This window comes from Takifugu rubripes, chromosome 16 (genome assembly GCF_901000725.2).
Source record: "Takifugu rubripes chromosome 16, fTakRub1.2, whole genome shotgun sequence".
Lineage (NCBI taxonomy): Eukaryota > Metazoa > Chordata > Actinopteri > Tetraodontiformes > Tetraodontidae > Takifugu > Takifugu rubripes.
The window spans coordinates 6,946,334-6,969,533 of record NC_042300.1 but is presented as its reverse complement, the minus strand read 5'-3'; the positions used below and the strand labels follow the sequence as shown (position 1 = coordinate 6,969,533).

The window sequence follows — 23,200 nt, the reverse complement described above, 5'->3', positions numbered from 1 at the left end:
TTATTGTGTGTGTGCGTGTGTGTGTGTGTGTGTGTGTGTGTGTGTGTGTGTGTGTGTGTGTGTGTTTGTGTGTGTGTGTATCCACTGGCTGATCATTTCTTGTCCCAAACGATCCAATTATAGCAGACAGCTGGAGATATTGCTAATACTGTTCTCTCACACTGTTTGACTAAATGAGCCTCTTGGTCTGGTCGAACTCCAACTCAGCTGAGCAGCACAAAAGAAAACACTTTTCAACTTTAAGCATCGCGTTTTTGGAACAAACACCAACTCAAATCCCACGCAGCTGATGTTTGCGTTTCCCTTATTACACCCATTGCTACTGGCGATGCCATTTCAAGCCTTATTTTCCCCCAGGCATTTGTAGCTTGTGAGTTACCGGCGTTGCCAGAGCAACCGAGATGTTAGCAAGTGTCACCCATTAATGACTGCGTCCATCCTTTTTGCCGAGGCTGAAGGTTGAGGTTTCAAATGGAGCTCTTTAAAATGTCTGCAAAAACAAACAAACAAAAAAAGATACTTCTTGGACAGCTCGACGTTTTTGCAGCAGCATTAACGAGTAAATCGGACCCGCAAACCTCCGGCAGGAGTCATGTGTTTTGGTTGGAAAGATGCTCCGTAGGTCAGCTCGGTCCGTTTGGAAGAATGAAGGACAGAAGGAGCGGGAAGAGCCGCTGATGTGGAGGTAATGGAGGGCGGGGGCTGGCAATTACAGGCAGAGAGATGGCAGTTTCAGTAGGCGGAGGGCGCCAGTGCCCCGAGGTCGTCCTTTCAGATGCATTAATTTAATTGGCTCGTTAAGACATGTGGGATACTTCCTCTTGATTGGTTGAGTAGGCTGATGATGCCCAGGAGGAAGTGTTTAAATTTCTATTTCACACACAGACAGAGGAAGCATAATGCAGATAAACACATGACCAGACGTATAACCGTGACCATGATCCTTTATCACACACAGCACACCGCAGAGTGTGTGTGGGTGTCACAGCATCCCCTTCAAAGGCTATAAGTGCGCCCTGAATACACACAACTGTTTGGGTGACCTCTGTCAGGCCGCCCCCGTGCACTCGTTTTTCTGGAAAACCTACAGAACGCCTTGATTTCCCACGAGTCCACCTGCTTCCGCACTGTTCCAATCCTTCAGTTTCCATCACCTTTGCACATTTGAACATCACGTCCAATTAAATCCGTGCAGCTGGTGCCGTGGAGACGCCTGACAACAGAGTCCGACCTCGTCCTCTGGTCAGTCTGGGCTGGTATTTTCTCAGATGAATACGGACAGCCGGCAAATTTCATTTTGAAGCTGTTCGTAGCGCCAAAGAGCAGCTGCGACAGTTTGCCGTGGGCAGTGTCAGTTACGGAAGACTCTGTATCTGTCAGTGGGAGCCTGCCGGTGTTGCAAGCGGAGTCAAGGTTGGCAATTTCCTCATAGTTTAACAGCCCAGAGTAGCTTCAGTATAATCGACAAGTCGTTTTAAAGCCAAATGTGGCATTTAAGGACTTGTGTCAGAGCCCTTAGCAGCTCACACGCACGTGTAGCAGATGCCTTCTGTCTTACACAACAGCCTGTCGGGTGTCTGCAGCGCTCGCCTCCAGCCACTAGTATAATTAGCTCTGTCCTAGAGGTGATGCTCTGATGAGGAGCTGCATGGATAAGTTTTCCTGTACAATATTGATAAAAGTGCTGTTGCCTTATTGCAAGAGGGTTCTGGGTTTGATTCCTGCCTTCTTCCAGCCTTCTCCTGGTTCATCTCGGAGCTCTCTGTGATGGTTTTACAGACACCGAACACAAACTCAGCATCAGAGATTCCATAACCAGGCCAGTGAGTTGTGGTGTGGATATAATTGAAAGGCAGGGAGGAGCTGGAGTGTAAAGGTGGAGAAGCGAGGAGGACGCAGAATAGAAAAGCCCTCCTGCGTCGAGCAGATGTGAAGCTCCCTGACTCCCTGGTGCCGGCGCCACCGTGACGTGGGGGTAACGAGGGTCAGCGTGTAGATCAGCTGCTGTTCCCGCAGAGAATTTCAGGCGTTCCTCGAAAACAGGACAGACGGGACAACTGGAAGACAGAAACCTTTAAAAAAAAAACTAGTAACCAAGCATGTTTAACATTTATGACATAATCTTTACGTATTGGTTTAACAGCTCCTGGTTCTGACTTAGATTCAGTGAAGGCAATGATTCAAAGGCGCTTTGGGTTTTTTTGGACTCACAATGTAATTAAGTGTATTTGCCTTAAGTAATGTTGTTGAGACTGCAGCAACTCTGAACTGAAAGTGCAGTCTGGGATTTGAGCGAGGAGAAAATAAACTGCATGCATGAATATTTATGAGTGTATTAAGGCAATATTTATGCACGGAACGCTGAATAATTTTGCAGGGTTTCTTCCCAGAAAACACACTTAAGGCAGCCGGGTCTGTGAAGAATTGCCACAATGTTCTGTGATTTATCGGTTGTCTGGAGTGCCGGTGTTGCTAAAGCGTGAATTACGGGTGACTTAATAAGGATCACAAGTGTGGCAGCATTTGGTGACAGGTCGAAGCCTCCCTGGGAAGAAGGGGATTCATCTCAGAATGAGAACTGGTCATTTTTCAAGGTTTAATACTTTCAATCGATGCAGGGGAAGCTGTAAGGTGCCAAAAGGAACATGCGGGTGATTGAAAGTGCAGGTGAGAGCCTGAAAATAAAGGATTTTCCTGGATATAGTGGAGGGGTGGGTGGAGGGAACGGAAGGTACTCGTACATTTGCTTTGAAAAAGTTGAGTTAGATTGCGGGTGCATTAACACCGATCAGGTGTCTCTGGTCCTTAGCAAGGATTCCTGTGGATATTCCTGCACAGGCGGATGATGACAGGTGGGAAAATGTGCCCGCTCGCTCCTCGGTGCTGCTGGAGGAGGCGCAACATTTTAACGAGAGGGAAGGAGACGTGAAAGCACTTGAGCATCTCATTATGTTCCTTCTGCAAATGTCCAGTGAAGTCAAAATGAAATGGAAGCCTCATGCAGGAGGGATCACAAAAGTCTTCTGGAGCTGCTGTAGTCATAACAACCTGAATTCATCCTTTTTCCCGATGGGAGCCCTGTTTTGTTTTTCAACTTTTAAATCCTATCACCTGTGTGTTATCACTAATGATCCCTAAATCCCAATTTGAGTGAATCTTAGCGAGAGTGGACACCTCAGGCAGGGGTCCAGGGCACATCTTGGGCTGCTATGGCAACTGGGCTGGCACCCCTACTGCTGCCTCATGGCAAGTGCCAGAGTGAAAGAACACGGCTATCGCCACGAGGCCCGGCGGTGACACGCACGCTGCAATCTGGTTTTCTGCTTAATTACACAGGACTTGGTGCAAAGATGAAGAGGGGGAGGGAGGGGGATGCTAGCAGCTATGTTTTGGAGGGAAATGACCTTTGACATATGGGGATTCCCCTCTGGACGTCCGCTGTAGTGTGTAAAATCAGCTCTGATCTGAAGTGAGTTTGGATTCTGCAGCTTCTGTTTTCTGGTACAGGGTGTAAATGTAAATAATGGAACATTTACCACTCTGGAAACCGAGGTGTTACTGAGGGGATGACTCACTTCCATTACTAACTCAGCAACGCTCGTCCCAAACCGCGGCACGCCGCTGACCATGACAGTTGTGATAACGCAGTTCCTGCTCACGGCAGCCATTTTCCTGAGATAATGTCGAAGCGCAGTTCATTCTCACGTACATCAGCGATAGATTCGGGGTATCTTCCGTCCTCACCCCCACTTTTTACATTGCTAGTAACAACTAAACGCCACCTTAATTGTTTAAATTCAACTCTGAGTCATTATGAAATCATGAGCCCTGAGTTCTAAGGAGTCGATGATGGATCAGACTATTCCACAGGACTAGGAGAGCAGTTTGGAGTGGCGGAGAAGGTGAGATGACCCTGTCTGTCTCTTTGAGACACATGGACAGGGAATTCAACGGACCCTGCATATTTTCCTGCAGCATTTGTATCCTCAACCTCTTCATTCGTCTCTTTTGAGCAGCTGCGCTTCACATGACGCACGTCAAGGCCGTGACTTTTAATCATTCTGAATGTATTTCAATGATTTTGCATTTTTGAACTCAAAGAACGCTGATCTCAGGAAGAGAGAACAGCAGTTTTATGCTAACTACGTGTGACATCATCCATCACTGCTGCCTGCTAAAAATGTCTCCGGCCTTCAAAAAGGGTTAGGATTATCATCTGCCCGCCGGGTATACGCAGGATGAGTCTCTGACTGCTCGGGCCCTATCTGCACCCTTTGCTAGGCCGCTTCCATGGGCGCGTGTGGTTCCCATGAAGCTGCGCAGCATATGGTTATTGACAAACCCTAACGACGGGAGGAAGGAAAGAGATGGAGAGAAAAGACGGACGGGTTTTTAAGTTGCGATCAGACGTGGAGAAAAACCCAAAGGAGCCGTTTCAGTGAAAATTCCTTTATTTTTCGGAGTGACTGGAATAGAAAACTGAATTAGAAACCCAGGATTGATGGCGCTCTCTAACAGGATCCCTCAGCGGCTTTAACGGAGGCGTTAGAGACTAAAACAGAACACGGATAAGATTCTGAGCGACGTGAAGTCATTTTTCCATCACAGTCAAGATCCTGACAGTCCAGCGGCGACTCGCCTCGTTGACAAATCGCTGTGTTGCGCAGTATTTTACAAACAGCGTCACAAACCTGCAGTCGCAAAAAAAATGATCAATAATAAAAGACATGGCAGATGATGTGTGATTGGAGGGGCACTCTAGCACAAAACAGCATCGTTACTTTCAGAAAGGTTTAAGATGCTGTTTGAAAGGTGACTAGTTGCTTATTACCATCAACCCGTGTCACTTTTGAGGCCACACCAGCCTCTGATTACACCAAATTTTACTACTTAAACTGAAAGAACGTGCTGATTGGCTTCATACCTGCAGACCCGGCAGCTGTTTGTTGGATGGCTCTAATTCCTGGAACTTTTGGGTTGAGTTGGGTTCAAGTGTGCAAGTCAGAAGTCGGACTTAAATCAGCACAACTTGATGTTACAGCTTGACCAAAATCAAAATCTGCACACAGTGACTCCCAAGATGCCACATGTGTGTTTTCATTCCAGAGATGCAGCCCTCTCAGTCACTACTGGAGGACACACGTGCACAACCGGAGGCAGTTTAGAGTCTCCAGTCTGCCTATAACGTACCTTCAGGCCATAGCAGGAAACTGGAGTCCCCGTTGTTGTGCTTATTCCTAATCAGGGTCAAGCCTGTCACCAAGTCCGGCCTGAACTGGCCATTCCACTGTGAGAGGCCTCGTAGTGTCTCTCATCGACATTTGGGCTTTGAGTCATACTGCTTCTGTTCAAGTGAGCTTCAATGATCACAACTTTCCAAAGGAGCGATTCGATTATGACAGTGTACCCTGAGTATGATCAGTGATGGAGTTTCAAGGTGATTCCCAGTGAGAAGTAAGTTTCCTTTTTCAGTAGTGGACACGCAGCTCTTATTAAAGGTCTTGGAGATGAGCAGCAACGCTGTGGCTCCGGGGCAACAAACACACTCTTATTGAATTTCCAGCTTGACTGCGGTGTAGTAATTTAAAATACTCCAACTTCTTCCTATTTTCTACATGTGCTACAGTCTCACAGTCAGGTTAATACACAAACCACCTTCAAACAATGACTTCACGACTAATATCTATAGAAATCTGCCACTACAGTGTGCCGCCACCCTACCAACTGTAAGCTAATGGCTCATTTTTGGGGATAGAACAAAACAACTAGGACCTTAATCTTTGCAGAAATAGCGATCTTTTGGAGTAGAGATTTATGTCTGTAAAGGATGATGCAGTGTGTTTTCTCGTCAATGTTACTATTATTGTCCTAAAGGGGCAGAGGTCACACGTCACCTACAGGACAGCACCAGTGGACCTGATACAGTGGACACCGCTGTCTTGATGTGTGGCCTGAAGCTTGGACCTCACAAGGTCGTCAGTACTCTCCAGCGTACTCCTCCTACAGAGTCTTCGGGGCTGTGTTTGACCTTCCAGCCGTTTCCAACTGGCGCTCACTTGGCCTGAACAATGTGGTCCGTCCGTCTCAAGTCTTCAGAATCGTGTTTCGGAGCTGCCCCTCTTTAGCGTGCTGCTGTTAAACTCATCGTGCTCGAAGCTCAGATTATTGTGGGACCTTGATATCATTAGCAGCTTCTCGCGCTTGCTGTAGTCGCGCCTGGCTGCCACAGAAGCGTCCAACAGGCGCTCTGCCTGTTCTTCCCTGTCCTCCAGCCGCACGTAGCCTTTGCTGCTGCTGCTGCGGCCGCCGCCGCTGTTGCTGCGGTCCAGCCTGGGCCAGCTGGGGTGCTTCCGTTGCTCGGCGCGCACGCTGAGCATGCTTGGCCTGCGCTCCAGGTCCAGGGATTTGGAGTGGCTGCTGAGCATGTGTAAGGAGGAGTTGGAGCCAAAGTTGGTCCTTGCCGCTCCAGGGGAGAGCCAGCAGCCTGAGGGGACAGGAGAGAGCGAGGTAGAGGAGACAGAGGAGCACTGGGAGGAAGAGGAGGCAGAGTTGCTGCGATGTAAGCCAGGGGGTTTGGAGGCCTTGGCGACAGATGGAACAGGAACCACCAGAGACTCCATAGAGCACAGAGGCTGAAAGCTCTGTCCGTCGCTTTTGTCTCCTCCTCTGTCCTCCTCGGTGATGGCCTCCATCTCCGGCTCGTCAATAACGCAGTTGTTGAGCTTTATGACCGGGAGCGTAAACGCCGAGATGGAGGACGAGACGATGGAACGTGCATGATGCCCCCCCCTCTCCCCGTCTCCATCCACCGACCACTGCTGCCGCAGCGACTCCGGGCGTGCCGGGCCGACCCCGGGTCCGTAGAGAGGACGATCTTTGTAGAGCGGAGCCAGCAGACCCGCAAAACTACAGTCCAGGCGCGCCTGCTCCCTCTGCCTGTGGAGCTCCTCCTCTCCTAACAGCCCCTCCTCCTCCTCCGTGGAACCAACTCCACCGCTTCCTGCCCGAGAGGAGAAGGCCAGGAGGGAGTTGGAGGCCAAGCGTGCCACGTTATCAGCCCTGAATGTCTGAAGATCTCCCTCTCTGGAGTAGGTGCTGTTGCGGTGATGGTGATGTTTCTGCTCCCGCTGTTTGAGGCGGTGGATGTCGATGACTGTGGAGTACATGTCCCTCATGTGGATTATCTGGGACAGACAACAATAAAATCAGGATTGTGAGATTTGAGAATGGAATGAATATGAAGATATTGGGGGGGGGGAGTGCTGTATGTGTGGGTTTGGATCAATTATGTGCGTCCGTATGGAATATAGATGTATGACACATGGTGAATGTGATGAACTGGTGGGAATGTTTGCTTTTTTATCACGGTTATTTGGATTTTTGAGCACATTTTCCACATACGTCACTAAAAGAGAAGATGGAGAACTAATCAAATCAAGAATGGGAAGGACACGGCATGGCTGCTGAGTAAATGGGCTCAGTGGGAAATTAAGGAGATGTGGAGAGCTGGGCAGCAGGATGCTGGCAGAATGATGATTTGCATGTTATATATATTTGTTCTACAGAAACGTAGTGATGATAATATGGCTGCAACAGGCGTGCGTCTCATTTCTTTGAGAGGGAAGGAATTAAGTAGTGAGACTGGATGAAAAATGCCTTCATAACCATTTTTCCAGGCTTACTTTCGTTTCCCTGTCTCTGTTTTCATGAAGGATAGCGTTGGCACAGATGAAGATGAAAATCCCAATGCCCATGGTGAAGGGCCCGAGCATCTTCATCCTCTCAGAGTGACGGTGCTGCTCCAGGAACCGAGTGAGGGCGCCCGCTGCCTGCTTGGTGCCTGCATACAGAACACATGAAGAAGGTCGCACCTCGAGGTCCGGGAGGCACATGAACAGAACCGTACCTTTCATGGTGCCACTCGTGCTAAAGTTAGCCGCGGTGGAGCTCATTGTGGTGACGTTGTTTTCGCCGCCAGAGTCGGTTTTAGGCCGTCCTCCCGTGTGCGACTTAGATGAAGGCACAGTTTCGCCGTGTGGCCAGTAGCCCAGCGTTGCCATGCCGATGCCGACAGCGAGGATGACCAGTCCTAGGAGAAGGAAAAAGCCCGAGGCAGAGTACAGGCGGAGACGACCTCGCACGACCACGACATCAGAGCGTCTTTTCCTCTTTCTAAATGAAAACAGATTGGTCATTTATATTTGAGTATATATGAATGAAATCATTCAATTACACAGGAAATCTTTGCCTCTCTGCGTCATTATCTACCTCGGAGGCCCCTCCGGGGCTGGGTTTGCCAAGCCAGCCAAGGTAGGCGGGATGGACCGCTGCTGGGAGCGGGCAGAGTCCTGGCGTTTGAGCTTCGCCAAGCCCGTCAGCACGCCTGCTGCTGCAGTCATACCGAACCTATGAGCACAGAGAAAAGGTGACGCCTAATTAACCAGAATATCTCCCAGCCCGCAGCACATTTGACATTCAGACACACAATCCAGCCACTCTAGAAGACACATCAGCTTAATTCGTCTTATCTTACATGCGTGCGCCACCTCCGCGACAGCGGGGACAGTTCTGACGTGCAGCGGCTCTTCAATTCAAAGAGGTGCTTTTAATTGTACCAGCGATACTGTTGTAAGCGTTCAAAAACACCTCCTTCGACAGATGACACACGTGTGTTCTGGATAGTTCTTCAAAGCTTGTATTTGTGTTCAATTTGCCAGCTATAAGGCTGGAATTACAGCAATTCTGACATAATATTCAGATGAATCACAGCTTCTGTGCTCACCAGCTGCTCCGGTGCCGATTCGTGGTTATTAAAGGAAACAAACGCGAGCCGACTTAATTTAGGTTTAAAAAGCTTGTTAATCTAGGGGCACAGGACCATTAGCATTAGCCTGTATAGGACTAAGAGGATTAATTTGGCTGTATTTCATGTTGAATTAACAAAGTGCGTAGTTAAAGGAAACATTCCTGTCAAAGCTGCCTTGTTTAACATCAATATTTACAGGTACGATAGAGAGATGAGCTAACAGGGCGATAAAGTCAATGATCAGTGGTCGTGACGAGCAAGAATGTTAAAGGAGTGGTGAGCTTCTGCTGCCTGTTGGTTTTCTGACCATGTGCCCCTGTTGTTGCATGGGAACGAAAACACAGATGCCCCCACCCCCCCACCCCCCTCGCCTCCTCGTTTTCATCTCCAAGCCTCTTCCTTTTAGGTCATACTGTCTACAATTCCCTCTCCCCATTCTGACCCTTGGCCTGTTGACTAATGCATTCTGGTTGCGACCCTGAATAATTTCCCTCCTCCTTTACTCCCCCCCAGCCCGTGGCTTTTCCTTCTTATCGCTCTGTTTGTCTTTCTCCTCCCCCTACCCTCTGGCCACATATATCTATTTTTAAAACTTCTAATTTTAATTTTCTTTTATTTGGTTACTTTGCCTTTTCCCTCCCTTCCTTCAATTTTTCCTTTTAGATTTCTCAGAGTGCTGCTTTAAGAAAACGAATCAAAGCTTTTGGCTCTGAATCCCTCTCTCTCACACACACAAACACACACACACACACACACAGAGAGACCAGACGCTCTCTCTCCTTTCTGCTTTCTCACATCTTGGTGTATTTAATGTCAATCATTATATTGGCAACGCTGCTGGAAGCGCTTCGCCACAGATGGTGAATCACACAAACAACAGCTTCTTCTGGGTTCTTCTGCTCTCCGTCTCTCTCTGGCTTCTCTTCTTCCACTGCTGGAACCCACACAATGTTTCACCACTGGGGGAGAGATTCCCTCCATTTACAGTTGAGGGAGTGATGGATGCAAAGGAGACAAAGACGAAAGGAGAAATAATTCTATACACACACAAGCAGCAGCTGGAGAACAGCAGAAGCTGGGAGCCACCACAGACGATACTGATCCCCGATTGATCGGTAACATCTAGTGTGTGTCAGAATGAACGACTTGGTTTGGTTTTCTTCTATGCAGCTGCAGCAGCAATTAACGATTCCCTGATTTTCAGGAATGTCAAAGGTTCAGATGAAGGAGGAGGCACACACACACACACACACACACACACAGGATGTGCTGTATTAATGCTAGCATTTGTTTGGATCAGAAGGAGTGTGTTTTGTGCCAACAAAGACAAGAGACTGTGGGGGGTGGGGGGTGGGGGGTTCTATACTTTCAACAAGGTGGGTGTGAGAAAGGAGAGGGGCAGCGAGAATGAAGTGATGGTGTAACATACACACCGGCAGCCTAATGAGGATTCACTCCAGACCCGACACAACGAGCCTTTTATGTGCTTGTACCTGAGCGGTGATGCTAAAGAATCACATTATTCAGCTTTTGCCTTCCAGATGTCTCCGTTCCCGTCCTTGTGCGAGGACAACGCAACATTTGGAGCATTTCGGATGCAGCTAATTAAAAAAGAATTCATTTGGCACAGGAAAAAAAGCATCCGAACCTTGTTCTTCAGCCGTGAGAGTGGAGGTTTGACACCAGACCTGAGTGCACGTCTGTGTGTTTTCCTGTGGTTACAGAAAAATGTCATTGTTCCATTCATCAGTTCTAAAATGTTTATCCAGGTTGATGCAATGCTGCCATGACAACATTACTGGAGCTCATGGGACAGGACAGACTTATACTGGATGATTTAATATCAAGTGATCAGAAAAGTCCAGCTGCTAAACAGGTTGGGCTCTGCAGGAAGCTGCAGATTTGTGATCGGTGGAGGGTCGACATGTGTTTCTATATTTACGCCCAAAGCCAGAATGCATTTGACTGTTTTCATGGTAACAATGTTGCAACCAAACGCTATCTGGACCCCCCCACCAAATTTCTTGAGGGGTTTAACCATGTGGCGAACACTCTATGACCCTTTACCTTTCACACACACACACCTCCTCACATTTCTATCTTTGTTGGGACTTTTATAGACATAACACATTTTCCCACGTCCTGCGTGTCTCCACTGCAGGAACCCCTCTGAGAGGATATTTACTGGAACAGGATGTGATGTGGAACCCAGCAGAAAAGGGGTATTAGCGTCATAGCTGCAAACTTCAGAGACCTGTATATTACACCGCCTCCTCCTTGTTGTTTTCTTTGTTATTATTTTTGCTTTTGGTTGCAGGCCCGGGCGACGTCATGATGGACACTGTTGCATGATTATGCTCCAAACCCGTGACGTCGTCGAGGGGTCCCACCCCGCAGTGGAGACATGACCATCGAGAGGGCAGAGTGGAAGGACTGAGAAAGCCCCCAGAATTTATCAGGAACTCCCGCCGTCAAAAGACAGCTTAAGTATTTCAGTACTCAATATGTGTCAAATACAAGGACACACTCTTTCTCTCTCTCTCTCACTCTCTCCCTCTTTCTCCTCTGTGATGACACTCATGCATGTGTTACATCCTTGTGAGACTGCTTTTGCAGCATAATAACAAGAGGTTACCTTGTTATCTATAGGAGACATCCTGTGATTTACTGTCCCTATAGCAACTACATTAGCTGTAACAGGTGTCATGTTTCTATAGCAACAACCAGCTACGTGCGCAGGAATGACAGGTCTTTATCATTAAGGATACACTATATCCTCTTTACAAACGGGCATTCCTCACAGATTTCATATTTTTGCACGGTTACTGGGTGGAAATGGCACCTTTGTGTCAGAGAGAACGTGGCAACTTCAAACAGAATTTATCCCACCTTTGTGAATTTCAAAGAGGTTTGATGGAGGTGGGGTGGAAGAGCGGGAGACGGCAAAGGAAGCCAGTGGAGCAGGGAGGGGAAAAGACTGCGATGATGAGGAATTTGCAAGTGGGATGAAATGACAAGATGAGTCGCTGACCGGGAAACACCGGGATGATTGGAGCCGAGTTCGGCATGAAATGTGTGGGGGAAAAGTTGTTTTTGCACTTTTCCACTTTAGCTTTCACAGCGTTAATGGAATCGTTTTTAAGCGGCTTCTGCTGGAGTGCTTTGATTTTCTGTGAAGGGTGACAAGAGAAGACGGCAGATGTGAGACAGAGACAGAAAACAAGGAGAGCTGAGGTAGACGACGAGCGAGGAGAAAACAGGAGCTTTGATTTACAAAAAGAGTCAAAGGTTCTCGGCTGTCAGAGGAAGCGGAAAATGACTCATTTCAGTCCACCTGACACAGGGAGATGGAGCAGGAATGAAAGACGGCTGTGACTGTATCGTAAGTGGCTACCAAATAAAATGTCGCTTAAAAGGGGGAAGCCAACCCCCCCCAACCATCGCCTGCTGCTGCAGATAAGGTCACCCGTCATAATATCATGGAGGTAGGAGTCAACCTAACCCTGATGCTGGGAGGAATGGACTCAAAACAGAACCAGGAAGATCTATTTGAAGTATCGCTGTGAGCTGTTCTGCCACGAAATGGACAAAATATTCATCCACAGTCCACATCCAAAAGCCCTCAATAACAGTTTACACAGAAAAACTTTTTTTTTCCTCTCATTGACATAACTTCATACCATCCAAGTTAATGTTCCTGCTTTAATTCATAGCTCGGGCTTCTGGCAGTAAGGTCTTGTAATGTTCCAAGTCCTTGAGGTTTGGAAATTTCCAGGGTGGAACATTAGGTCTGGCTCTTATTAACACATGCGCTCTCAGTTCATGTTAAAGGGGTCGTACATGCTCTCTGAACTTGAGCTTCCTGGTCGCAGAATCCTCAGGCTTCACTCATTTACCTTTGACGGCCCCTAATGTGGAATCCTTTCCTATTTGTCCAGGAATGGTTGGAGCAGCTGCTGACTCAGACCAGTCTCACCGTGTTGTCTCAAATATCAACCCTGCGCGTTCCATTGTGTGCCTGCCGACCCCCCCGGAGCTGCCGCTGCGAGCCCAAACAGCTGCACGTCTTTATGGTCAGAGGTGGTTGAACTGAACTTGAATGCTGATTCTATGGGAAGAACAGACGTCCAAAGGGGTCCAAAGGGGTCTTATCAGGAAGGGAACATCTGTGCTGGTGCTTTTTTTAAGATGATTGGATTAAAATTAGGTTTGAACCTTAATGTTTGAGTCCACCTGGCTGATAAGCAGTCACACTCTTTCGTGAGTCTCCGTCTTTGTAGCTCTGGAGCAAAATTTCATACTTATTGACCCCCGACTTCTCTAAGCAGCAACCAAAACGGCTAATCAATAATCGGCTCCTGCTGCTCTTTCACCAGACTCAATCCGCCTGGAGAATATGTCACCTTGTGACCTTTTGACAGCACATTTTCTGTTGTGAGCGCCCTGGTGTCCCCTCCCCCCTCCTTCTCCCTCGCCATCTTCCCCCCGCTTCCTCTTTACTCTGACACCCTTTGTGCCGTTTCCTTCTGATATCACCGCAGACGAGTTGGGCTCTGAGTCGAATCATCAGGAGCCCGTGCGCCCGGCGTGTGTTTGTGTGTGAAGTGGACCCCTCCGTCGAAGAATGACTCACTCTGTCTTCTCACAGCTTCTCAGCCAGTCACCCACACTCATCCTGTGGCACGAGCTGTCCCCAACTGCTCTGCGGCAGCTACGTTCTGGTACATTTGTAGGGTTTGGGTCTGGACGCGCCATCATTTCTTTCAGTTCCACAGTTGTTATGTAATCTGGCCCCTTGAAAATGACTCACACCATTTGCTGCTCTTAAAAGTCATACTTATGTTAAGTAAAAAAAAAAAAAAAGAAGAAGCCCATCAGTTACATTTAAAGCAGAAACTAGCTCCAAAAATACAGTTAGTTCAAAGGGCTTCACAGAGGAAATAACCACTAATACCCACACTGGAGCCATCATCCTACAGATCAGCTCCAGCTCTTCCACTACGAGTGAACGGGGCAAAGAGAAATACTCGAGTACTTCACACTCACACTTGCTGTAGAGCACGTGTCTCTGTGGGGTTCTCTGGAGTGAAAGGAAGTGTTGGCCCAGCGCTATTGGAGCAGGATAATCCAGTCAGGGGACGTGTGTGAAGGAGGATTAACTGATATGTTGGCCGGCCCCTTGAAACCTCTCAAACTAAATGTTTAGGTGCTAAACATTTGGAAGCATCGTCAGGCTCAGGCAGCCCTCAAGCACACACTTCCCTCTCATCCATCACAGCCTGGACAATAACACAGAGCCTTCTCGAACTTGTCTTGTTGTGCCTTCATTCAGATATTTGACCTTAATTATGCAGAGCGACGGGTGTGCAGGGACAGTGTTTACTTTAAATCCCCGTTTCAGATGTGCAGGAACGAGCGGAATTCAGTTACATCACAACTGGACGACACGCGTGGGGCGGAATGCAATTTATACAAGTATGGTGTTGAAACCAGACACATTCCATCCCATCAGGCTGTGGAATTCTCAACGAAAAAAATGATCCTGGAGAGATGGAATTGGCTTTCTGTGGGCGCACATTAGACAAGATTATTGATCATTTGGGCTGATGAATGGTGACCTTTTAACGATGACCTCTGACCCATTTTCAAGGGCACGTGTGTGCTCACATCACCATTGTAAGACAGTTTTTTGTGTTATTGTATCTCAGAATGATATCGAAAACCTGGCATCCCTTTACAGTCAGTCAGTCAGTCAACCAATCAATCAATCAATCAATCAATCAATCAATCAATCAATCAATCAATCAATCAATCAATCAATCAATCAATGAATGCATTAAACAACAACACGTCATGATCCCGACAAAATCTTTCTATTAAACAGATATTTAGGCTGCAGTGAAAATGTGGCATTTCCATGTACCATCGTGTAAAACTTCATCACTCATCAAATCTTAATAATTGCACCATTTAAAACAGATGCAGATAAAACGAGCCACGGGATTTCTGTTAGCTTTGGCTGTTATAAAAAGTGGGGCTGTAAACTGTTCCGTACTTACGTTCGCAAGAAAGCAGAGTTTTCCCCTTCACTGCGCCATCAGCCATGGATGAAGGGTCTGCTGCGACCCGGGGGGGAGTGAAAACATCCTCCTCCTCTGGCAGGAGACGTCCAAGCTGAGGAAACGGGGACGCTTCGTCTCTCTGTCCCCGAGAGAGTGTGTTCGCGGACTCTCAAAGTGTCCAAAGACTTTCGTGTTTTATGCGAGGGACGTGCGCGCCGGACGATGGCGAAGAAACGCGCTCCCGGTTACGATCGCGGGGAGATCCATCAACACATCCCGACTGTCTGACATCACGAACGCTGCGGTTGTGGATCCCGAGGCAAAGCCTCATGTGCCGCTGCAAAATACTGCACACGAGCGTAGATCCCAGCTAGGAGGGACGCGTAAAAGTATCCAAACCAAAAACTTGGACACGTCCGTGAAAATGGAAAAAACACAAACCCAAACCTAAACATCCAACTCCAACTTGTCGCTTTTCAACTTTAAAAAAATATATGGATCAAAGCACCGCAAAGTGGACCTTTTTATTCCTCTGAACAAAGATAGACGAGGCAGCTCCTCTCCTCCAAAGCGCGTCAGTGCCTGTGAGAATGGTGGTGAGGGGTTCCGGCTCAGGTTGGCGCGCGTGCACGCGTGTGCGTGCGTGTGACAGCGAAGGAGAGAGAGAGAGAGAGATCGGGTGAAAGATTGGCAGGATTCCTGCGCCTTTGCTTTGGGCACGAGAGGAAAGCAGCGCGCCACGCACGCCCCGCGTGTGCAGGCGAGGGGAGGAATCCTCGACGGTGACGGAGAAACGTGTCAGTCGTTTAAACTTCATGTGCGATCGCGAAAAACGCGCATAAACGACAGATGTTTCGCGTTGGGAGCTTTTACGCGCACGAACGTTGTAGTTTGACGCTCACGTGCGACGTGCATAGGGAAAGGGGGGGGGGGGCGTTACAGATGCTGGCATGAGTGTTATTTCCGGAATTTATACTGGAATTGAGTCAGTGAAAATCATATCAGTGTGCGCGCGCGCCCGTGTGTGTGTAAGAGAGAGATATGAGATAAAGTTGTGGAGCATTAACAACCTGAGGGCTGAGTTCACATGGAGTAGAGCCGCGCACGCTGGATTTACATGTGCGTTGCCACAATCTGATGGTCTCCAGGCGCCATTTCCAGCTCAACACTGCACATCTGACCTTAACCCCGACTACAACACGCTTACGCCCACACATGAAATAGGTCCTCCCAACACCAATGTGGGTTTTTCCTCCTTCTTCTTTCTCTCCAAGATGGGACATCTGGAGCATGTAAAATTATAACCACCCCCCCCCCCCCCCCCCCCCCCCCGCCTGCTCAGAACACAGTTAGTTGGGATTTATGTCGGAGTCACATCCCTGGTGCAGTGGTCAGTCCGATTCTGTATTTACATTCCACAAGAGGCTGAAATCAAAACAGAGCCAAACAGATGGGTGAATGTGGGAGAAAAATGAGAAGGGGGAGGGGGGGTGAGCCTCACACTGTTGACTTGCTTTGCTTGTTTACGAGCCTAGTTTGGATTAAGGGATTTATGAAAATGTGTTGACTTTTTTGGTGTTGCATCCTGCTTATTGTGTGGAGGAGAAATGGGGGGATCTCAGCTGTGCAGAAGGACGCGTAGGAGACAGAAGAGTTGAGGTTATTTTAATCAGCCGTGACCGAAGTCTGACTGGTGCAGAGGTTATTTGAAGCTCGCTGATTGGGCAATTAAGCTCTAAGAAGCATCAAGAAACGCTAAGGAGGCAGACAAAACAAAATGAGATGAAGAGAAGCCATAAATTCCAGAAAAGATGTTGCCTTAACCTTGAAATCAACGTTAGCATTCAATGCATTAAGCAGCATTGCACACGTGCATGTTATATGCTGCTGACAGGTTCTGGAGATATTTGGCTGAAAACAGCCTTAGTTTATTGATCAAGTCGCTGCCTTTTTGGTGAGCTGTCACAATGTTAATGGTTATTTACTGCCTGTGTTCCGGACCAATCACTTAACTTCCTGGAGAAAGATGGCAATTTCTCAGCAGGTTCAATAAATCTTATCCCATTTCCAAGTAAATCACGAGTTAAATTGCACATTTTAGAGGTCTTGGTAGTAACAAATCTCATTATTTTGAAAGAGAAAGAACTTGATTGCAGCCTATCAACATTTAAAGAAGTCTTAATACCCAGACCATAAAGAGGGGATTAGCATCAATGTCTAACTCAAACTAAAGTAAATACATTTGGAATTATTCCTGAGCTGTGTGTAGAGAAGATGTGTGCACGCAGAGATACTAACAGTTATGATGCCTTTCCTGCTCCATTTGCCCCTCCTTTCTCCCCTGCACTCTATCACTATGGTTACAATGATGCAGGTTACCGTGGCAGCCAAGTCTATCCAGCGCTCACACAAAGGAGCACGTGTGCCTGCCAAACCATGAGCGCAAGCTCTGACGCCAGAATAGAGTTTCTTCAGCTATTCTTGGAGGCAGAAGATGATGCTGAGTTGTCGTCATCCACCTCTTCTTCTGCCTCTTTTCTTCCGGGCTGTTTTTCAAGGGGCTGCTGCTGATGTCCAACATGCAGCCAGGTGATGAAATACAATAAAAAATGTAGACATATGAACTGTCAGGACCACCTTTTGGCTCTCCTTATCTCTGGCGCTGCTACCATTTGCGGATTAAAGGTGACATACCTGTGGATACGTCGTTACACTGCCCCCTAGTGTTCGTAATACACCAATACACGCTTAAAATGATTTGGAAGAAAACAAACGCGGATTACTTAAAGTTGTATGCTGTATCATATCAGTGTGTATGGCACTAAGTTATGTGCATATTTATATTGATACATAATGAATGTTAGAGAAAAAAATAAGGTAAATGAAAAAAAGAGACAAAAGCATGAAAAAATCTGAAATAGTTTAAAAAGTCTTTGCTATCATTCTCTGTCCCATATGCGCACAAACATACTAAAAATAATACTAAACAAATATGGCCACTTACATCCCTCACTGGATTTATGCAGTCTTCTTAGTAGTAATCCCATTTCTTCTAATCCAATCCTGCTTCCTCTTCCAAACCCCCTCCCACCTCCAGCCATGCTGTCGCTGTCATAAACACAAAAAGATACATGTAGCCTAGATTCTCTCATCTGCTCATTCATGTTGTTGGACTACTGCTGTCGTTGCTGTGGTTTCACACTCATCAAACGCCATGGGCCCGTCTCCCTCAAGACTACACCCAGTGATACCTGGGTAAGCAAAAACCAGCCTGACAGAGTAGCATGTCAGAAAGGATCTAGCCATCAGCAGTGTTCACACCTTAGATTTAGATTCCAGCTTCATTGTTAGTATGATAGCAATGATAAACTTTGGACAGTTTTATAGTGGCTATTGTTAAAAATGTAACTCTTATTAATGTTCCTCTTCACTAGAATTCATTATTCTCTGCTTATGTTGTTCAACTGGACAGTCAATCAGGATTTCAGTGAGTCAGATTTGGAGAAAATAATCCAAAAGTCAGCAGCATCTGCAGGATTGCAACAAACGATAGATGTTGTTTCTCCATATTTTATTCCAAACAGCCCACCCTGTTAATATAACCACGATGTGATCCCTCTCTGGGGGTATTAGCATAAGCTCAGCCTCTGTACATCTTGCACACAGCTCAGGTGGGCCTCAGGAAAATGGAAGGTGGTCCTTTTTTTAAATAGAGCAACAAAGAACAGGTTGTTAGCGTGCCAACAGATTCACATCTATAATTTGTGTGAAGTATGAAACTGTCTGTTTGATCAGATCTTATTCATATCTGGCTGCTTTCTTTGTGCAAACTGCAGATAATCATTGCGTAGAAATAATTTAATAAAGACGAAAGTCTTTGACTGTCTAATGACCGATATTATCTAGTCAGGATGTCATAAGTGGAAGATGCCAGTAGCCTCTGTGAGCATATTCTTCCCTTACTTTGCACAATGGGAAATTTAAATGAGCTTTTCCATCATTTATTACTGAATCATTTTATACCAGTGGCTGTGTTGAAAATATGAACTGTTGCATCTGCTTATTGGACATCTATTTACCAAAACAAATAAAGTCCGATTTAAAATAGCTTTTTGTTGCAGGTTTACCAGTTTAGCACGATGCTAATGATTAGCTCTAAGTATAAAATACAGAAATATAAAACCGACAAGCATTTTGCTGTTGGCCAGAGGCTTAGAGAGAATTAATAACAGCCTCTGACCGCTGATGACTTTAGATTTATGTGAAATTGTCTGTGAAACACAAAAGCAGCAGTGTTGTTATGACAGTAGAGTGAAAAAACCTCAAATCTTAATTTCCTTGGCATCCCAGCTCATGCTACAACACTTTATACCCTCCAGGTTGTTTTGCAGAATCTGCTGATGTGCATGGTGTGCTTTTACTCCCTCTACTACATGGTGGTCAGCCTTTGCATCGGGCTGCTCAGGTACACAAGCACTCAGGGTAGGTGGTAGCGCTCGCCCTGTAATGACCGGGCTCCTTCTCATTATGGTCTGCTCCGTATGAAGGGTGCACGAGATCAACAGCTTGCTGGCTCCGTTTGATTACACAACACAACCGTCATGGCAGAATCCCAAATTCTTGGGTGAGTAGGAAGAGGAAGAGAGAGCTGACTGATTATGATCATGATGTCCAATTTGAATACATTGTTGATGTTAAAGCTGACTCGCGTATCAAGGCTACAGCTTCCTTCTGCTCCTGATGTGCTTTCCCTTCCAGTTGGTGTAATCTCCACAGAAGTGACTTATGTCCTGGGGGGGCTGGTGTTTGCCTGGATTGTGGAGGAGTGGGTTTGGGATTATGCCATAACGGTCACATTGCTGCACATAGCGATGACTGTAGCAGGTAAACACACACACACACACACACACACACACACACACACACACACACAATTACAAGCTGTACACATTTTCCTGACAGTTAAATGAGGGTGTTTAATTCCTGCAGTGATGTCAGACCTCCCCTCAGCGGAGCACTGGTGGATAGCTCTAGGTGAGCTACGGGACATTAAACGTCTCCTTTTCCTTCACACGTTCCCTCCTTTCATTTCATCCGCCTCTCTCTATTTGCAGGTTCAGGCCTGGTGATGATGATATTTGCAGGACAGTTCACGGCCCACAAACTGTTCCGAAGCAACTTTGTCTATCCATCTGAGCTCCAGAACTTCTAATGAAAGCAAAAAGGAAAGCTTTTAACTAGCTTAGTTCTTAATCTGATGTCCGGATTGCAGGTTACTGGACTCATTATCTGCAGGCTGAGAATGTGTCACTCATCTATTCCTGTTTGGTTTGTGCGTATTGGAAATGTGTTGGTCAGCCAACAATCTTCATTCCCTGTCTTTTTGTTTTGTTCACTGTACATTGTAAAGATTTTGTATCATTTATATATTATATTATAGAGCTGAACATGCTGTGTAGTGTCGGTGACATGTACTGTATTTACACATCCAATGTGAGTGCTGTAGTTTAACAGTTCACATCATGGTTGCTTTTTTAAAATCTATTATGATTTACAGTACCGTACAAAAGGTTTCAGCATGTTTTTGTAAAATAAGAAGTGTTAAGTAACATTCAGCAGATAAACATTTTAAACTAAATCAACAACTCCCCACTGTGTGTGTGTGTGTGTGTGTGTCTGTGTGTGTGTGAGTGAGGTGAGGAAGTGGCATAGTGATAAAAACTGATCTGGATTCCCAAAGTGAGATTAGTCCTTCAGTGTCCTCAGCAAAGGAGGTGCTGGTGAGTCCTCCTGACTGGGCTGTGGCATTACTGGTCCAGTAGCGTTCCTCCAAGATCTGGACTCTCGGGAACTTGAACCTAGAGATGCAATCAACGGCCAATTAATTAGTGGCGTCGTCTGCAGACCTAATGATGGAGGTGGGACCGCATGCAGGCCTGTCCTCAGAGTAGAGGAATGGGATCTGCACAGTCTGGGAGGAGATCCGCTTCCTTCTCATTCGTTGCCAAAGTCACGTGACTCACGGCGACATCAAGGCTAGGGCTCAATTTTTCTTTTTAAGTGACGACGAGATTCTCTTAATTAGGCTGAATTAAATCTGGATAAAGTGGGTAACGTCAACGACATGTCAGGAAACGGGTTAATACACAGTATTCGACGCTTACTAAACACCGAAGAGCAGCTCAGGCGTCCGGTAAGTCGAGGCTGTTAAGTAGGCTAATTAGCTAAATGGGCTCATGAAAGGTGAAAGGGAATTGGTCGGGATTGAAGCTTCACTTCACCTAATCTTTACTAGAAGACCCACCTCTTCTCCTTGCATTGCCACAAACTTCTAATCCCCCCCTTGTTGACCAATCACCTCTAGAGTCCATTTAATGAACTTCGCCAGCAGATGAGCGATGTTTTGGGGGATGGAGGGATTCTGAAAGAGCTGGTCCAAGCTGGAGATGGCCCACCTGTCCCCTACAATGCTTCCGTATTGAGTATTGCAGCAGAAACTGCTCTAAACACATTCATGCATTTGCCAAAACAGCTGTTTTTTACCTTAATGTCTTAATTTCTGTTTTTTTTCCTCCTGCCACTAGTGCATTACTCAGGCTACCTGGAGTATTCCAATGTGCCTTTTGAAACAAACACATATCAACGGTTTCCCAAGATCATGAAGTTAGGAAGAGGTCAGCAATTAGCTTCTGTGTTTCCGGTTCATTTGTGCACTGGTGCAGCTCATTGTGAGAGCCCTGTTTAAACAGATGTGACACTGACCGGGCTGGAAATGGGTCTGCTGACAATGAAGAAAGGAGAGTTCTCTCGGTTCCTCTTCGAGCCCCAGTATGCATATGGGGACCTGGGTTGTCCTCCACTTATTCCTGCTTTTTCTGTAGTTTTATACGAGGTCCACATCCTTGACTTCCTCGACTCGGGACAAGTTGATGACTTTACTGCAATGAGTCAGGTAAGAAGGTGCTAAGAGAGGATAATAAAGAGCAGTGCTGAACCATTTCAGATCAGCACTAGTAGAAAACAGCCGCAGCCGATTAGAAACGACTGCAATTATTTATTTTTTTTAATGTTTTTGTTGAAACATTGGTGTGAAAATCAGGTGCTTTTCCATTTTCCTTCAGGATGAGCAGAATACAGCTCCTCTGTCAAATCTCCTTGAAGTTGTCAACACAGTGCGCAGCTTTGGGAACCGTTGCTTCAACCAAAGCCGTTACCACGATGCCAAAGATCACTACAAAGAGGTAGGCTTACGTTCTCTGTTTAATTGTAGGCCATGATTTTTCCTAAAGAGGTCAAATTTCTATGTGTGATGGAAATAGTTTGTCTATATTCTGTATATTTATATTGCATAAATACACAGGCTGTGGCTCTGCTGGGGAACCGGGAAAAACAGAGTGATGTGGAGAGGGAGAAGCTCAACAAAGCGCTGCTTCCTCTGTATTTGAACCTTTCCGTCACTGAGCTTCGCCTTGAGAGGCCACACAAAGCCCTGAAATATGGAAACAAAGCCTTGGAGATAAACTCCGGCAACACAAAGGCACTTTTCCGCTGTGGACAGGTTAAAAGAAGCTCTTGCTTTGATAAACTACACTCTGCATAGCCATAATAAAGCCTGTGTCATCTCTACCAGGCTTACATGGAGCTGCAGGAGTACCAGACTGCCCAGGAGTGCCTCATAAGTGCTCAAGCAAAAAGGCCCTTTGACAGTGACATTAACAACCTGCTGAGGAAAGTGGCAATGTAAGCTGTGGGCACATTCAGAACCCCTTCTCTCACAAACCACTGCAGGTATTGGTGGCTGTTAATGTTTGTCATGTTGCAGGTGCCACAAAGACAACCTGGACAAAGAGAAAAACATGTGTTCCAAGATGTTCAGACACATGAGGGAGAAGTGACTGCGTAAGGATGAGGAAACCTGATTTCAGTCATGCAAACTCTCAGGAACTGCGCATTTCAGCACCTTAAAAATTAATGTTTCTTTGAATGTTTTTTTCATTATTTCGTTGTGCACTTTTTTATGATTTGCTTTGCAGATCGTAGTTTAACTTTGGAGTTTCTGAACCCACATGCTGGGTAAAAAAAAAAAGTTCTTGATTCTGTTATGTATTCAGCAAAGTTCTTAGTAACTACATGGTTTGTTCATACTTGAAGTGAGAATTGTTCAAATAAAAAACTTGGGAGGTGTTGGACTACTGTTCCTGCATGTATGAGCATGGTATAAAATTGAGATTATAAATGTCTTGTTTTCTGCTAATTATTTTACACCTATGAGAAGTTCTGATTTATTTGGGTTTAGTTTGTTGCTTATATTCTGGAGATGAACACCCAGACA

At 46.4% G+C, this 23,200-nt stretch overlaps 3 protein-coding genes across 4 annotated transcripts; 2 read left to right on the top strand and 1 right to left on the bottom strand.

Moving 5' to 3' along the window:
• Positions 1 to 4,433: 4,433 nt before the first annotated feature.
• tmem200a (transmembrane protein 200A) lies at positions 4,434 to 15,655 on the bottom strand. 2 transcript variants are annotated; one of them, XR_003891178.1, is made up of 6 exons: positions 14,866 to 15,655; positions 8,269 to 8,406; positions 7,907 to 8,172; positions 7,683 to 7,840; positions 4,925 to 7,184; positions 4,434 to 4,691 (listed from the first exon to the last, which is right to left on the bottom strand). XR_003891178.1 is itself a non-coding variant. In XM_011612009.2 (5 exons), the coding sequence occupies exons 2-5, from the start codon at positions 8,397 to 8,399 to the stop codon at positions 6,093 to 6,095; spliced, it is 1,647 nt and encodes a 548-aa protein (XP_011610311.2). In that variant the 5' UTR covers positions 8,400 to 8,406; positions 14,866 to 15,655; the 3' UTR covers positions 4,434 to 6,092. The 2 variants fall into 2 exon arrangements, 1 of the variants encoding a protein (XP_011610311.2); XM_011612009.2 differs by having other exon boundaries at positions 4,434 to 7,184.
• Positions 15,656 to 17,989: 2,334 nt separating this feature from the next.
• tmem244 (transmembrane protein 244) lies at positions 17,990 to 20,513 on the top strand. Its single transcript, XM_003971552.3, has 6 exons — positions 17,990 to 18,123; positions 19,248 to 19,333; positions 19,416 to 19,492; positions 19,627 to 19,752; positions 19,858 to 19,902; positions 19,983 to 20,513. The coding sequence occupies exons 1-6, from the start codon at positions 18,031 to 18,033 to the stop codon at positions 20,078 to 20,080; spliced, it is 525 nt and encodes a 174-aa protein (XP_003971601.1). The 5' UTR covers positions 17,990 to 18,030; the 3' UTR covers positions 20,081 to 20,513.
• A 215-nt stretch (positions 20,514 to 20,728) lies between these two features.
• Positions 20,729 to 23,057, top strand: fkbp6 (FKBP prolyl isomerase 6). The gene is made up of 8 exons (XM_003971615.3): positions 20,729 to 21,061; positions 21,233 to 21,350; positions 21,453 to 21,542; positions 21,618 to 21,820; positions 21,990 to 22,109; positions 22,229 to 22,426; positions 22,499 to 22,608; positions 22,691 to 23,057. The coding sequence occupies exons 1-8, from the start codon at positions 20,993 to 20,995 to the stop codon at positions 22,761 to 22,763; spliced, it is 981 nt and encodes a 326-aa protein (XP_003971664.1). The 5' UTR covers positions 20,729 to 20,992; the 3' UTR covers positions 22,764 to 23,057.
• The last annotated feature ends 143 nt before the right edge of the window (positions 23,058 to 23,200 follow it).